General features: G+C 43.4%; 1 protein-coding gene across 1 annotated transcript; it reads left to right on the plus strand.

Moving 5' to 3' along the window:
• Positions 1-637: 637 nt before the first annotated feature.
• LOC119161702 (uncharacterized) lies at positions 638-1,569 on the plus strand. The gene is made up of 2 exons (XM_075876924.1): positions 638-1,383; positions 1,460-1,569. Exons 1-2 carry the CDS (start codon positions 1,035-1,037, stop codon positions 1,567-1,569), a joined length of 459 nt encoding a protein of 152 aa, XP_075733039.1. The 5' UTR covers positions 638-1,034.
• Positions 1,570-13,757: the final 12,188 nt, after the last annotated feature.

The raw sequence follows: 13,757 nt of genomic DNA on the forward strand, positions 1-13,757 counted from the left end.
ACTTGCCTTCAGATTGTGTCTATGTAAGCCTGAATCTCACGTTGCAAAGAAATTTTTCTCTCATTATCTTCATCTATTCTTATTTCTCTTTCTCCCTCTTTCTCTTTTACAATACTAGTCCTCTTGCTCACCAATTTCTCCAGCAGGGTATGCAATAATGTCGTGCTGGAGAAATTGATGCTTGTTTTAGGAGCAATCGCGATTATGACAAAGTGAGCACATGCCAGTTCATGGTGTGTTTCAGGTAACATCACACAAAATACAGCCAACTGAAACAGCTTCACTGCGAAACATGTGTAAATTCTTTACATGTAAGAATTTGAAAATTCAGGTGGCCAACACTATTCTGTTAGTTATGAGCTGTTTGTAAAAAGCAGTTGCTATGCTTACTCTCTGTCATGTGACTGTAGATATGAAATCGCACTTAAGACAACAGAATCCTAGTAAAAAGTATATACTATTGAACTTCAAAGAAGTCAAAGGTTAATTATTTCCACATCAAAAACATTATCTTTAATGTGCTTTCAAGATGAAAGGCAGGGCATTAGCCTGTTTATTTGGTCTTTCTCTTTCTGTGGTTCTGCTTGTTCAGAAGCAGTAGCTCATCAATATCTCCTGTTTCTGGAAACAGGTTACAAGAAAAAAACAGTGGACACAGTGGGAAACTATGATGGCAGAAGACTATAACTATGCAAGGACTGTTCCAGCCTCTAAGAAGTGCAAAATTTTCGCACCAACCCTCACAGAAGCTCACTTCCTTTTTTACACCGGCGTATGAGCAGATATAGGTATTTAAGGAATTGGCAAAGGCCATCACAGTTGAAAGAACCAAGAGATTCAACATTCGTGTTGAGGATCAAAGGTTGATGACCCTAACGAGACTGTGCTTAGGGCTCCTCTATGGGCATTTGTCCAGAATTTTTGAAAAACCAGTTGCCTCTGTGCACAGCATTGTGAAGCATACGTTGTTTGCGCTATGCAACGTAATAAAATAAGTGGTCCTCTCGTTACCAAGAGAGACCATAAAAAACAGCATGTCACCTTCTTTCATTACAAGCGATTATGAAGGGACGACATGCATCATTGACTGCACAGAGGTTTTTCTGCATAGACCAATGAAGCTGATGCCTCGAGCACAGACATATAGCAAATATAAGGCGCACAACACTGTTAAATTCTTGGTGGCCATTGCGCCAAATGGCTGCATCATGTATGTGTCCAATGTGGTCGGAGGACGAGCGTCTGGCAAATTTATAACTGCCGACTGTGGTATTGAAAACCTCCTGGGTCATGGTGATGAGATTATGGCAGACAGAGGATTCAGCCAAAGCCGAAACCTTGAGCTGCAAGGAGTCAACCTGAATATGCCGACCTTTACAAAAGGTAAGGAATGAACTGCTAACGCTTGATTATTGTTGTGGTTGAAAACATGTTAGATAACGATGCATTTCTCCCACAGAGAGGCCTCAGCTCTCCGAAGGAGACGTCACCAGATCAAGGAGGATCGTTTCATTGCGTATACACGTAGAACGAGCAATTAATAGAATCAAGACCTACAGAATAAATTAACAAGCATTGCCCATCAAATTGAAGAAGAGTATTGGCAAGATGGTGCTTGTTTGTGCTGTACTATGCAATTTGAAGGGTGCACTGATCGCAAACTAATTGACTGGTTGATAAGTGGGGTTTAAAGTTCTAAAACCACCATATGATGATGAGAGATGCTGTAGTGTAGGGAGGGCTCCGGAAAATTCGACCACCTGAGGTTCTTTAACATGCACCCAAATCTGAGCACACGGGCCTACAGTATTTTCGCCTCCATTGACAATGCAGCTGCCACGGCCGGGATTCGATCCCGCCACCTGCGGGTCAGCAGCTGAGTACCTTAGCCGCTAGATCACCACGGCGAGGCCTGATTGCAAACTAAAAAAGTGCTCATGAGTAGAGCAGCAAATCATGACTGTACATAACTTCAAAGGCCACTAAAGAGATAGCAACTTTTCTTATCACCTCTCAAGTACGCGTGAAGCTTCAGAAAGCTGAGACGTTATCGGTGTACCTCAATGAACAGGGTCTGAAGATCTCGCCATCGAAATTCGGATGAATAGCTTCTAGTCGAAAGCCAATGAGACCTCTCATACGCTTTATGTATCGATGGCCAAGTCATACCATATGTCAGGACACAGATTTCTAGGTGCATTCATCGATGGAGAACTCTGCTGTGGCCTACATGTGGCCTACTTGAAGAAGCGGCTGACAGACATTGCTAACTTATTTCAAGTATCTTGGAGGAAAAACTTGGGGGACCTCAATATATGCAATGATGCAATTGTAGAAGACACTTTTTCTCTGCTATTTTCAACATAGCTTGTCTGTTCTGACCAATACCTGCAGAACCAGCATTCACACACTCGAAAGCATCCAAACTTTTGCTCTGCGAGTTTGTCCAGGGCTACCGTGATGTTCGTCAGTAGCTGAGACGTATGCGATTGCAAATGACCACCTGCTAAAGATGCATATCGTAATGAAAGCACTCAGAGCACACGTGAGACATCTTGCCTGCCCCCCTGCCCATCATCTAGCCTTGCTACCAGAAGACCGACGTTACGCCTCATTTTGCCAGACAGTCTTGTATATCGTACACGCATACCTACGAGATATACAACTCCATCCACATTTGCAACTCCCCTATGGTGTCAGACTTTTCCAGAGGTTCAACTCATGGTTCCATGCATATGGTCCTCCAAAACAAAGCTGTCGTCTTCAGCACTAAAGCAGCGTTCTCTTCTCCTGTTGTACGAGTACAGTGAGCATAACCATCTATATACTGACTTTTCAACTACAGTGGATGGGTCTGCAGGGTCAGTGATATTTCCTGCAAGGACGACGAAGATTCGGCTATCCCACCAGACGACATTGCCAGCTGCGCACCTTGCTGCTCTACGTAGTGCAGTTGAAGTCATTAAACACCGAGAAGCCGAAAAATGGAGCGTTTTCACGTACTACAAGGCAGCAATACAGTGTTTGGTATTCACCTTATGCCGGGAGCCTCATGAACAACTAATGCTGAAAATTAGCGGCTCCACCACTTCTTCGACGAAAGACACGAAATCACGTTTCAGTGGCTTCCAAGTCACTGTGGCATATCGGGCAACGAACATGCCAATGCAGCTGCTTGATTAGCACACGAAGACAGTGTAGAAGAACCTATTTAATTCTCAAGGATTAATGCTGCAATAAAAATGAAAAAATTGAGCTGCTATTTAATTGAAGTGTTCAAGTGAAGATTTTTTTTGAAAAAGGTCGAGATCAGAAATTTTTATTCTAAGCTGCAAATCAAGAAGTCCGAGATCTGATTTCATTAAGGAAACGCTAGCTGAGCGGGAATAGTTTGACATAATAAAACGTGCTGATGGATTCTGAACGAACTCAATAATGGTTTTTAATGTCTTTAGGCCGGGGTCCCAAACAGAAGACGCATACTCGAGTTTTGGTCTAATGAGTAAAGCAGACTGGCACTGAGCCCAACCTAATGAATAGTCAAAAAATGGTGCCTATTTGTTCTCGGTGTAGTGACTGAAGGCATGGAGACATGCAACCACTTGCAAGTAGTCTGGGGCAACAAACATTTGGCATCTGTAACTAGTAAGACAGTACGACCGCTGGACCTATGGAAAAAAAGAGTAATATTTCGCTGAATTTCTCAATGCAAACAAGCAGGAAGCTTTGCAGCAGTCAGTAGTGTCCATCACATAAGCAGTTACGTGTTTGTTTTCAGGCACGCTTCCAGAAAAGGAGTGCTGCGATTAGTTGTAGAATTACCTTGCCCGAGATTGTGATAAGCAAAATTTTCAACAATCAAGGCAGTCTCGGGACAGGATGCACTGTTACACAGGAGTTATGAACAACACTATCTCATGTTTTACACTGAATACAATGGCGCTATTAGAAGGATGCGTGCAATATATACAAAATGACACACAATATACTCATGCAAGAGATGAACTATGTATGTCTGGAATGGTTATGTGCAATATACAAGCGCACAATGAGGACTCATGGCAACCAATAACCTGTGTTTGACACTAATGAAAAGAAAAATGGTATGGCCTGCTGACAAAATAGCAGACATATGAAGACATCATGCCTGGCATGTGCAGCTACACTCGTGCTCGGGCAGAACAGATGAATCAAAACACAAATGCAAGGCTATGATAGCTACAGTTCAATGCAAAATCATGCCAGTTACTATGCTCGGAATAAAAAAAAAACTCTTGAAGTTTTCATGGGACATTTACAGGCATATTAGCTAGAAGGCACTCCATAGTGCGTGAAAATTAGTGTGCTCAATAGCAAGAAAGAACAAAAAAATAATACTGACCAAGTCAAATACTTTTCTGAGAGTTATTGGGCTGTACAATTTTTCATAAACAAGGTTCTCAAATCAGTTGCCCTATTTTTTTACAGTTTATAAATTTATACCAAAACCAAGATTGGTTCACTTTACCCAACTGGGAACCGCATACAGGACAAATATGACTGTTGAGGACGACATTTTGACAAGAGCTCATGACATTTTGTTTCAAAGCGTGCATGTGAAAAAAAAGATGGTTCTTAAGGCGTGCCCTGTACTGCCATGACATGTTAACACAGATGCAATGACCTGTGTCAATCAGCTACATGTTGACATTCAGTTTACAATGCAGTGTTACACAAAAATTTTGTGGCAATCAGAAAAGTAAGTTCTTACAAATTTCAGCCAACTACATTCAATGCTTTCAAACATACAATGAAAACACATGCAATTCAGTGATGGTACATCAGCCCAGTGAGCTGACATAAACGTAAAAGCCTACATTTTGCAAACTTCCACCTATCTATCTAATATCGAATGAACATTACAGTTTGCAAATGCTAACCTAATCGGTGGAAATTGGTAGTGATTTATTTGCATACCGCCTCTTTGCTTCTGGAAGCAGCTCTGTAAAATAAAATGTCTTGAGCCTTGGCATGCAGGCTGTGACAAAATTTTTTTTATTTTGTGATATAGTGGTACTTGGACCACTATATCACTCTTCACGCTCCAGACATAAAAGTAGCAAAGCTTCCGTCTCGTGCAAAACATCTGGAATTGCACTTGTGCATAATAGCCATTAGGGCCACCTTCGGCAAGGAATTACCTGGAGCAGACTTCACATCGTAGTTGCCTTCATTTACCATTTCCACGCAGTCAATTACGTATGGGCACTTGATTTTCAGCACCGCCTGAAAACTGTTCAAAAGACCATCTGGGGACGCCGACAGCCAGAGAATGTCACGGCACATGACTGTGCCACACAGTGTAACAGCAAGGCCAGTCTTCTTTGTGAACTGCCTGCGAGCAACATCCTCATACCTCTGCCCATGCTTAGTGGCCGCGTTTCCTGAAAAGCTGGAGCTCAAAATTGAGTTGAAAGCATCTGTGCAGGATGGCGAGCTCCTCTTCGGCACTCTTTTTACGTTGAATGCTGTAAGGCGAATGCGCCTTGCAGCATGCCAAATGGCTGTGGTCTGGCTTCTCGTGCACTCCTCAAGTGAAGCTGCAGCTCTGAACGACAACGTGGCCAACTCTTCATAAAATTTGTTGCAAGGGGCACAGCTGGTCGGTAGAGTGTCAACGTCATCGGGGGGGGGGGGGGGATTCAGAATAGGCTGGGCAGCCCGAGTTCTGGGTGGTCGCGGTGGAGCATTGAGCGTTTCATACAGTAGCGACCCTAAAAAAAGGCAAACCTATTGCTGCTACAACACAGTGCTCCAAGAATGCTACTTAGCTTTACAGATTGAACAACAAATCACATTCCTCATGTTAATGAGCCAGGCTGGAAAGTTATGGGAACACCAAATTTCTGTTAACAGAACTTCAAAACTGTGTCCATGGAAACTGAAGTAGTGAACAGGTCTACAATAAATAAAATTTGCTCCACCGCCCCACAGGCCAGGTAAAAAAGCAGGTTCAGCTGGCTCTCATTGCACCTCTTGATCTCCTTATCTCGTCTTTGACACGAATGTACGAGTAACACTTTCGGCTTACCCGGAACGTTGAACAGCCCCTGGTAACCCGAGTGACAATGTAATGCTTGTATTTCTTCTCTCCGCAATGGCACGAGGATATTTCGCGGCCGACGCTCTGCCACGAGGTCGGGGTCAACAGCAGTCCGGGGAAACTTGAAATTTATCTCTTCAATTGTTGAGTGCTCAACGTTACGTTTTGTTGCTTTATTCCATGCAGCAGCAATATCTGTGCACGCTCTGCCGGTGAGGCCGCGTGAGACAGCACTTTCTATTTTCCATAGGATAGTGCCGACGTGGCTGCATACTCTGGCTTGTCCGGCTGCGCACGTGCAGCCAGCGCGCAGGACCTCACCAGAAGGCCTCGCGGAAATTCACGCGGGATGGGGCCTGCTATTCACTGCTTGCAATGGTGTCACCGACCCCTTTACTAGCACAACATCGTCGTTCACTTTGTGTGCCAGCAACTGGCCCACCCTGCCAGATTGCACGTAGTTATATGACTCTAATGCCTTGTAGTTGCACATCTGGCGAAGGTCGCACGCTTTTGCCTCTACGAGGTGATAGGCAATGTTCAGTTGTCCTATTTGTGGCCACTCGCGCGTGTCCTCGGCTCAGTCTTCGATATCGTCGGGGTGGGCGTAGGTCAAGGTATCTGCGAACAAGTAGGATAGCCATATGTTTAGTGCTGTAGCTTTCCCGTCGGGAGCGAGCACAGAGCAAGTGCTCGTTCGCGGCGCCGTCAAATAAAAGCGGTAAACAGATTAAGGAAAACAAATGACACTCGGCTTACCAGTTACTGACACTTCACGTCTTGATGAATCTGGTACCGACGACGACACGCTGCATTCTGCAGACGCGGAGCTCATTCTTGCCTCGCTAGCACGAATGCGCGCTCTTGAATAGTTCGGAAGGTGGCGAATCAGTCAGTGGCACTGACAAATTCAAACAATATAGTCTAAACGAACAAAATATCAGCGAACACAGGCTGTTGCAGGGATCTCACACTAATGAATAAAGCATCAGCTCGCGTACGCACAGCCAATGATGGCTATTACGCCCAACTTGCACGTTAGACGGCGCGCCTTTCAATATGATGACACCCTGTCGTGAAAACTTGAAAAGATGTATATTGTTTTTCTGCCGTCGTTCAGCAGGGACAAGGCTATCGCGACCTGTTCGGCAACCTCGGTCGTGGTGGTCTGCACCGCCAAGGAGTTCGTAGCAATGCTATCTTGGTCAACATTGACTGCAACGTATGCTTTTCCGTTTGGGTACCATGCAACATCAACAAAGCAGCAACTCTGAGCATGTGCATGGGCGCTCTCCAGAAGGGCTCTAGCCCTAGCCCGTCGTCCGCCTACATTGTATTCAGGGTGGACATTACGAGGTATGGGCGCCACGGTGAAACGCTCTCTCTGTTATCGAGGAGCGCTGCAGTAGCTGGTATCGATTTCTGTCGGGTGAACTCCAAGCTCTTTCAGGAAGTTTCTCCCGGCACTGGTGGTAGAAAGTCTTGTGAACTGCGCCCTCTCTTGTGACTTAGCTCTAAATAAACTACCAAGAAAGAGTTAAAGCCTTCATCACGCCACTGATCTGCAATCGCAATCTAACTTAGAGCCATTTTTAGCACTCTTTGATGCATTGAAATAATTTTATGAGACACTGGAAAGATCTACCTGGTTTAGTTTGTGATACCAGTGTGTGACTTTTTGGAGGCATCTGTATGATATTAACGTTCTATTTCTCTCATTTTTACCGTGCTGCACTTAAGAGGTAGCGATATTTGTTTCTGTTGGCGCACCTATTGCTATTTAAATGCTTTCATTTTGTATTTATGTACACCCCAACTAGAGTAGCCTCACATTGGGCTGCCGTATTTCAAAATTATCCAAATAAAGATACATCCGAAAGTATTTCACGCAGTGCTCGGTTGCGATATGATGACCGATATCTGTTGCATCATGAAGTCTCGGGTGTGGTTTATTGCATTAAAAAACATTTTGGCTGCAGACAGCATTCAACGCCTTCCGCACAGGGTTCAATTGCAATCATATGACTGATATATGTGACTTGATGAAGTGTTAGTTGCAGTTCGTCGCTTTAGAGAATACTTTGACTACAGGATTTAGTTGCAGTCTGAGGACCATTATCTGTGACATCATGAAGGCTCAGGCACCGTTAGTTTCCTTAGAGGATATTTTGATTACAAAAAATGCTCAAAGGCATTATAAGCAGGGCTTGGTTCCTATCTTATGGCAAACATCTCTTGTATCATTATGTGGAATTAGAGAATATTTATAACGCAGACATCATTCAAAAGCCTTCCACAGAAGGCACAATTGTAGTTTTATGACCTAAATCTGTGACATCATGGAGCATAAGGTGTGGGTTATTGCATTGCAGAATATTTAGGCTGCAGACAACGTTCAAAAGCCTCCTATATAGAGCTAAGTTGAAATATTAAGACCGATATGTGTGACTTCATGAAGAGTTGGGTGAGCTTGTCACTTAACAGAATACATTGAGTACAGAACACGTCCAGAAGTCTTCCATACAGAGTTCAATTTCAGTCTCATGGCCAATATCTGTCAGATCATGAAGTGTCCGGCGCAGTTAGTTGCGTTAGAGCATATTTATAACATAGAAAACGCGCAAAGTCATGATCAGTATCTATTGAATAAATAAGAGACAGGTGTTCTTTGTTTTATTAAAGGATATTTATAACACAAACATCACCCAAAAGCCTGATACACTGGGATCCATCGCAGTTTTATTACTTAAATTTCTCACTTCAAGATTTTCCCGGTGGTATGTTGCATTAGAGAACATTTTGGCTGCAGAAAACGTTCAAAAGCCTTCCATATAATGTTCAGCTGCATTGCTATGACCGATATTTGTGACTTCATGAAGTTTAGGCTGTGGTTTATTTTTTTCAGATTATTTTGACTACAAAGTCCAGAAGTCCTCTATACAGCATTCGGTTACAGTATTACGACCATTATCTGTCACATCATGTAGTGTGAGACACAGTTAGTTGCGTCAGAGTGTATTTAAACTAGACTATGCCGAGAAGTATTCTACGCAGTGCTTGGGTCATTTCTTATTACCAATGTCTGTTGCATTATTAAGAGCCAGGTGTGGTTTGTTGCAACAGAGGATATTTTTACCGCAGATATCATCCGAGAGTCTTCTACACAGAGCTCAATTGTAGTCCCATGACCAATATCTGTCACATCATGAATTGTGAGACAGTTAGTTGCGTCAGAGCATATTTTGACTACAGAAAATGCCCAGAATCAGTCTACACAGTGCATTGTCCCATCTTGTGACCAATATATATTGCATGATTAAGAGCCAGGTGTGGTTTGTTGCATTAGAGGATATTTCTACCACATAGATCACCCGAGAGCCTTCTACACAGGGCTCATTTTTAGTCTAATCACTAATATCTGTCACATCATAAAGTGTGAGGCACATTTAGTTGCGTCAAAGCGTATTTCAACTACAGACTATGCCCAGAAGCATTCTACGCAGTGCTTGGGTCCTATCTTATTACCAATAGCTGTTTCATCATTAAGAGCAAGGTGTGATTTGTTGCATTAGATGATATTTCTTATACACACATAATCAAAAACCTTTTAGACAGAGTTAAGTTACCCCTACCCCTGCGGTGCAGTTCCAGTTGGCGTTCGTCTTCCTCGAGTTTGAAAGTTCTGTCTACCCGCGGGAAGGCCGAGGTGCGCCAGACGCTTCCAGGACATTTTAGTCGTGGAAGCTCTACAGGAGGTTTTGGGCAGGTTTTGGGCTAGCAGACGCTAAAAAAAGACACAATACGTGGTCGCCGCCATGATTGTGGGGACTCGACTGATTGCAATGTGGGTGCTTAGGGACTGCACCTTTGCTTGTCATTACGTGTGGCGTTATCATCTAAAGCCTGTTCCACCGGTGCGAGATGAGGCGATTGCGAGTGGCGGCGAGTGCTTGAAGCTACTGTACATCGCTTTTGTTATGATTCCCGTTAAGCTTCCTTCTGTGAACAACGCGACGAACTGTTTCCTGCAAACTGCGTCGCGCACAGGCCCCAAAAGTTACGCACACGTTCGTACGCACGCATTCAAACAACTTTCGAGTAATTTTTTTTTCGTAAAAGTCCTATACAGTGTCATGCATGCTTTCTGTGTGTTTAGCAAAGACAATTGTGGTAGAACTAGCTCACCCCATTGTATGCTTGCTTGCGTGAACTTCTTGGAACTTGAGCACTCGGTTTGCGATGGTAATATGAAGAATTAATAATTAAGGAATGCACAATGTATGACTAAATACCAAGACAGAATTCTAGGGAATGCTCGAAGCTCGCAGTAATGATATAATCAGAAAGATTGCTGGAATATTGCAGCAAATATGAATGGCATCATAAACTGGTACTTATCATTTCTGTGGTTCAGAGAAGTAAATGCTCATTCGTAATGAATTGCGAGAAAGAGGAACTCTCGAGAGCTCAACAATTAAGCTCCCTGATTGTTCATCTTGTCAGTTTGTTACAGCGCACGTCATTCTTCCCATATATTTTCACGCAGGGCGTGAAGGCTGTCGCACCTATGCCCACTACGCTTTATCCGTTTCAGTTTCAAGAGCGACGAAAGTTGGCAGTTAGAAAACTTCTTTTGAACTTCCACGAACAGCTGTATAGCGTGAGAAATTTGACGCAGATGTGTGAGATATGAAGCGGAATCGTATCAAACGCGACAAAACTTTTTGAGCTGACACGTACAAAACTCGGAAGCTTCTCTGTTCCAGTCCCTACACGTAATGAACGTTAGCGCTCCTTCTTCTCTCTTCAAAGGGATCGCTGTCAGACCTGGAAACTGTACGGGGAAAACCAAGCCAAACCCTTATTTCGCACGGGCAACTCGACTCGTCATTTCGCTCCCGCGTAATTATGCGAGTGGAGATGAACCTATGGAATGCTTTTTCGAAGAAAATCCAATTACGGGCTCCGGAATACCACACATTACTCGCTTGTCGTCACAAACTGCAACTTTAAGAGTACTCAGTATGTATCGCGGACATAACATACATCAGTATGTTTCAGGCGACAGGCTAAAGCAAACGTTTCAACGTTTCAGGTGATATGTTGAAGGAAATATTTCTCTCGAGTAATTAGGCAGCAGGCGCTTCATTGGGGTGGCTATAGTACGCGAAGATGTATTTAATAGAAGTACTCAAAATAGCAACATTTCCGAAACAAGTAGTAATATTTGGAAAAAAAATTCTTCATATACAAAATGGTCAAGCAAGCTTCTTTTATATGTATCAAATGCGAATAATTTCTTGACGGACTTCGGCTACTTTAAGCTTATCTATCTATCTAGCCGGTATACACTTGGGTGCTATCTGGTCACCCTCATAACTTCGCGTACGGAACCAAAATTAGCATAGGATTGTAAGATGGTTTGACAAATATGACGCGCTGGGGAAGACATGAATAATGTCACGATCCCGTTGCGTGACACTAACCGCATGACAGTGGCACAGACGAAGGGGCGAGTATGTGCCACAGGTGATTGACACTTAATATCTACCCAGGAACGACGAGAACAAGCATGGGCAATTTTAATGCGCGAGCGTTAAAAAAATACCCGACATTGGTAGCGTCGACGCGACGAACTCAAAGAATAAAAGTCATAGTCCCAGCTGGAATCCAACTGGAATTTTGCGTGACAATGAAGCATTTTACCACAGAGCTACGCCAGGTCTCAGAATTGCTTTTCAAATAGACGGCAATCTTCGTAATACAACAATATTGATTGCAGTGGTGCCCATACAGTTCTATAAACATTACGTAAGTACTCCATCAATAGAGCAGTCACGTCGGGTTAACGTCAATTTTGATTAGTTGCCATGCGTCGAAGTTGACTTATGTAGCAGTGTCGAGGGCCAGCATCCTCGCGAGCATCAGCGCCTATATCAGCTTTTGGTGTTGCTAATAAACATGTTCAAGTTTGCATCATTGCGCAAATGCAAACAAATGGTTATATAAAAATCTGCAACTCTTCAACATATATCTCTGTGTGTGACGCATTTCTACGCATAATTAGCGTCAGTTTATGACGTATCGCTCAATAAAAAAATGCAACACGGTCACCTTCGCTCCGCATGCTTCGCATAAGGCAGATTCTTAGGTATGCAAGAACATCCAAATATTTTAAGTTGTTTTGCCTTTGCGGGCAGAGATTACCTGGGCGAAACACTATACCATATCTACAAGAACACATAGAGGAAGGTTGGACGCACCGCCAGCCTCCTCCCATATTCTTCCGATATACAATTGTAACTATAACCCCTGGGAGCTCAGCAAATCATTGTCGCGCTGCTAAGAACGTCGAGGTGGGTTAATTCATTATCATCATTTATTTTACCCTTAAGGGCCTCTCTCGGGGCATTACATAAGGGGGGGGGGAACAATCCAAGTACAAATTTCAATGAAAATGCAGTTCATGGTTACAGTTTTTGAATTACTAAAACATACAGGTAGCAACAACAAACAAAAAGAAAACAGAGCATGTCAAACGAAATATTCAACAGTCAATTCGCGGTCCAAAATATACATGCGGCAGAGAACAAACAACAAAGGAAAGACAAACAGCGATTAAGAGTCAAGGGTAGCTAGTAATAAATCTCTAAATTTAAAAGCAACTTTTTCGCTGACAATAGCATCCGTCAAACCGTTCCACTCATCGATAGCCGTAGGAAGAAATGATTTATTAAAAGCGTTAGTAGAACCAAACAGACGTTGGATACTCAGGGAATCAAATAGGCGACGAGATGTTCGGACAGGCGGAAGTAAAAGTGAGCCATGTAGGTGAGGAAAGCTGTAGTAAAGTTTGTGAAAGAGACAGAGACGTGAAATTTTGCGTCGAGCTGACAAAACAGGGAGACCGAGGGATGATTTTATTTGACTGATGCTTGCTCGTTTGTCGTAATTTGCGGAGATGAATCTGGCGGCACGATTTTGGACGGATTCAAGAATGTTAATAAGGTATATCTGATGAGGGCTCCAAATTGCAGATGCGTATTCCATTTTAGTACGAACAAAAGTTTCAAAGGCCAATTTGCGAAGGCTTGCAGGTGATAATGACAATGATCTCCTAAGATAGCCAAGAGTTTTTGAGGCATCGGCAGCTAGTTTGGTAATATGCTCGGTCCAGGTTAGTCTGCTTGTAATTACAACACCCAGGTATCGGTAAGAATCCGCTTGGGATAACACAGTTGAGTTTAATGAGTACGGTTAGTGTGTTTTCGTGAGACAGGCAGGAACTTACATTTGGAAGTATTCGGCCTCATCATCCACTGGGTGCACCAGTTATCAATGATGTGTAAATCTTGCTGTAGTATTAGCTGATCTTCGGGAGTTGATATACGACGGTAGATGCCGCAATCGTCAGCAAAAAGCCGAACCGTTGATGAAATGCCGGAAGGAAGGTCATTTACGTAGATTAAAAAGAGGAGCGGGCCGAGAACCGAGCCCTGAGGGACGCCAGAGAACTGGAGTAGTATCAGAATGGGCACCACCGATAACAGTGAATTGCGACCGGTGGGTTAGGAAGCACTTAATCCATGATAAGGTCAGGGGATCGAGGGAAAGTGAAGAAAGTTTGTTGATTAGTCGTTGGTGAGGGACGAGATCGAAGGCTTTTGAAAAGTCG

This window comes from Rhipicephalus microplus, chromosome X, assembly GCF_043290135.1.
Source record: "Rhipicephalus microplus isolate Deutch F79 chromosome X, USDA_Rmic, whole genome shotgun sequence".
Lineage (NCBI taxonomy): Eukaryota > Metazoa > Arthropoda > Arachnida > Ixodida > Ixodidae > Rhipicephalus > Rhipicephalus microplus.

What these genes read in the sequence shown, in the direction of transcription:
- LOC119161702 (XM_075876924.1), top strand. Translation starts at nt 1,035, where the DNA reads ATGTCACCTTCTTTCATTACAAGCGATTATGAAGGGACGACATGCATC. An exon ending in TATGCCGACCTTTACAAAAG is followed by an intron (nt 1,384 to 1,459) that starts GTAAGGAATGAA and finishes TTTCTCCCACAG; the next exon opens with AGAGGCCTCAGCTCTCCGAA.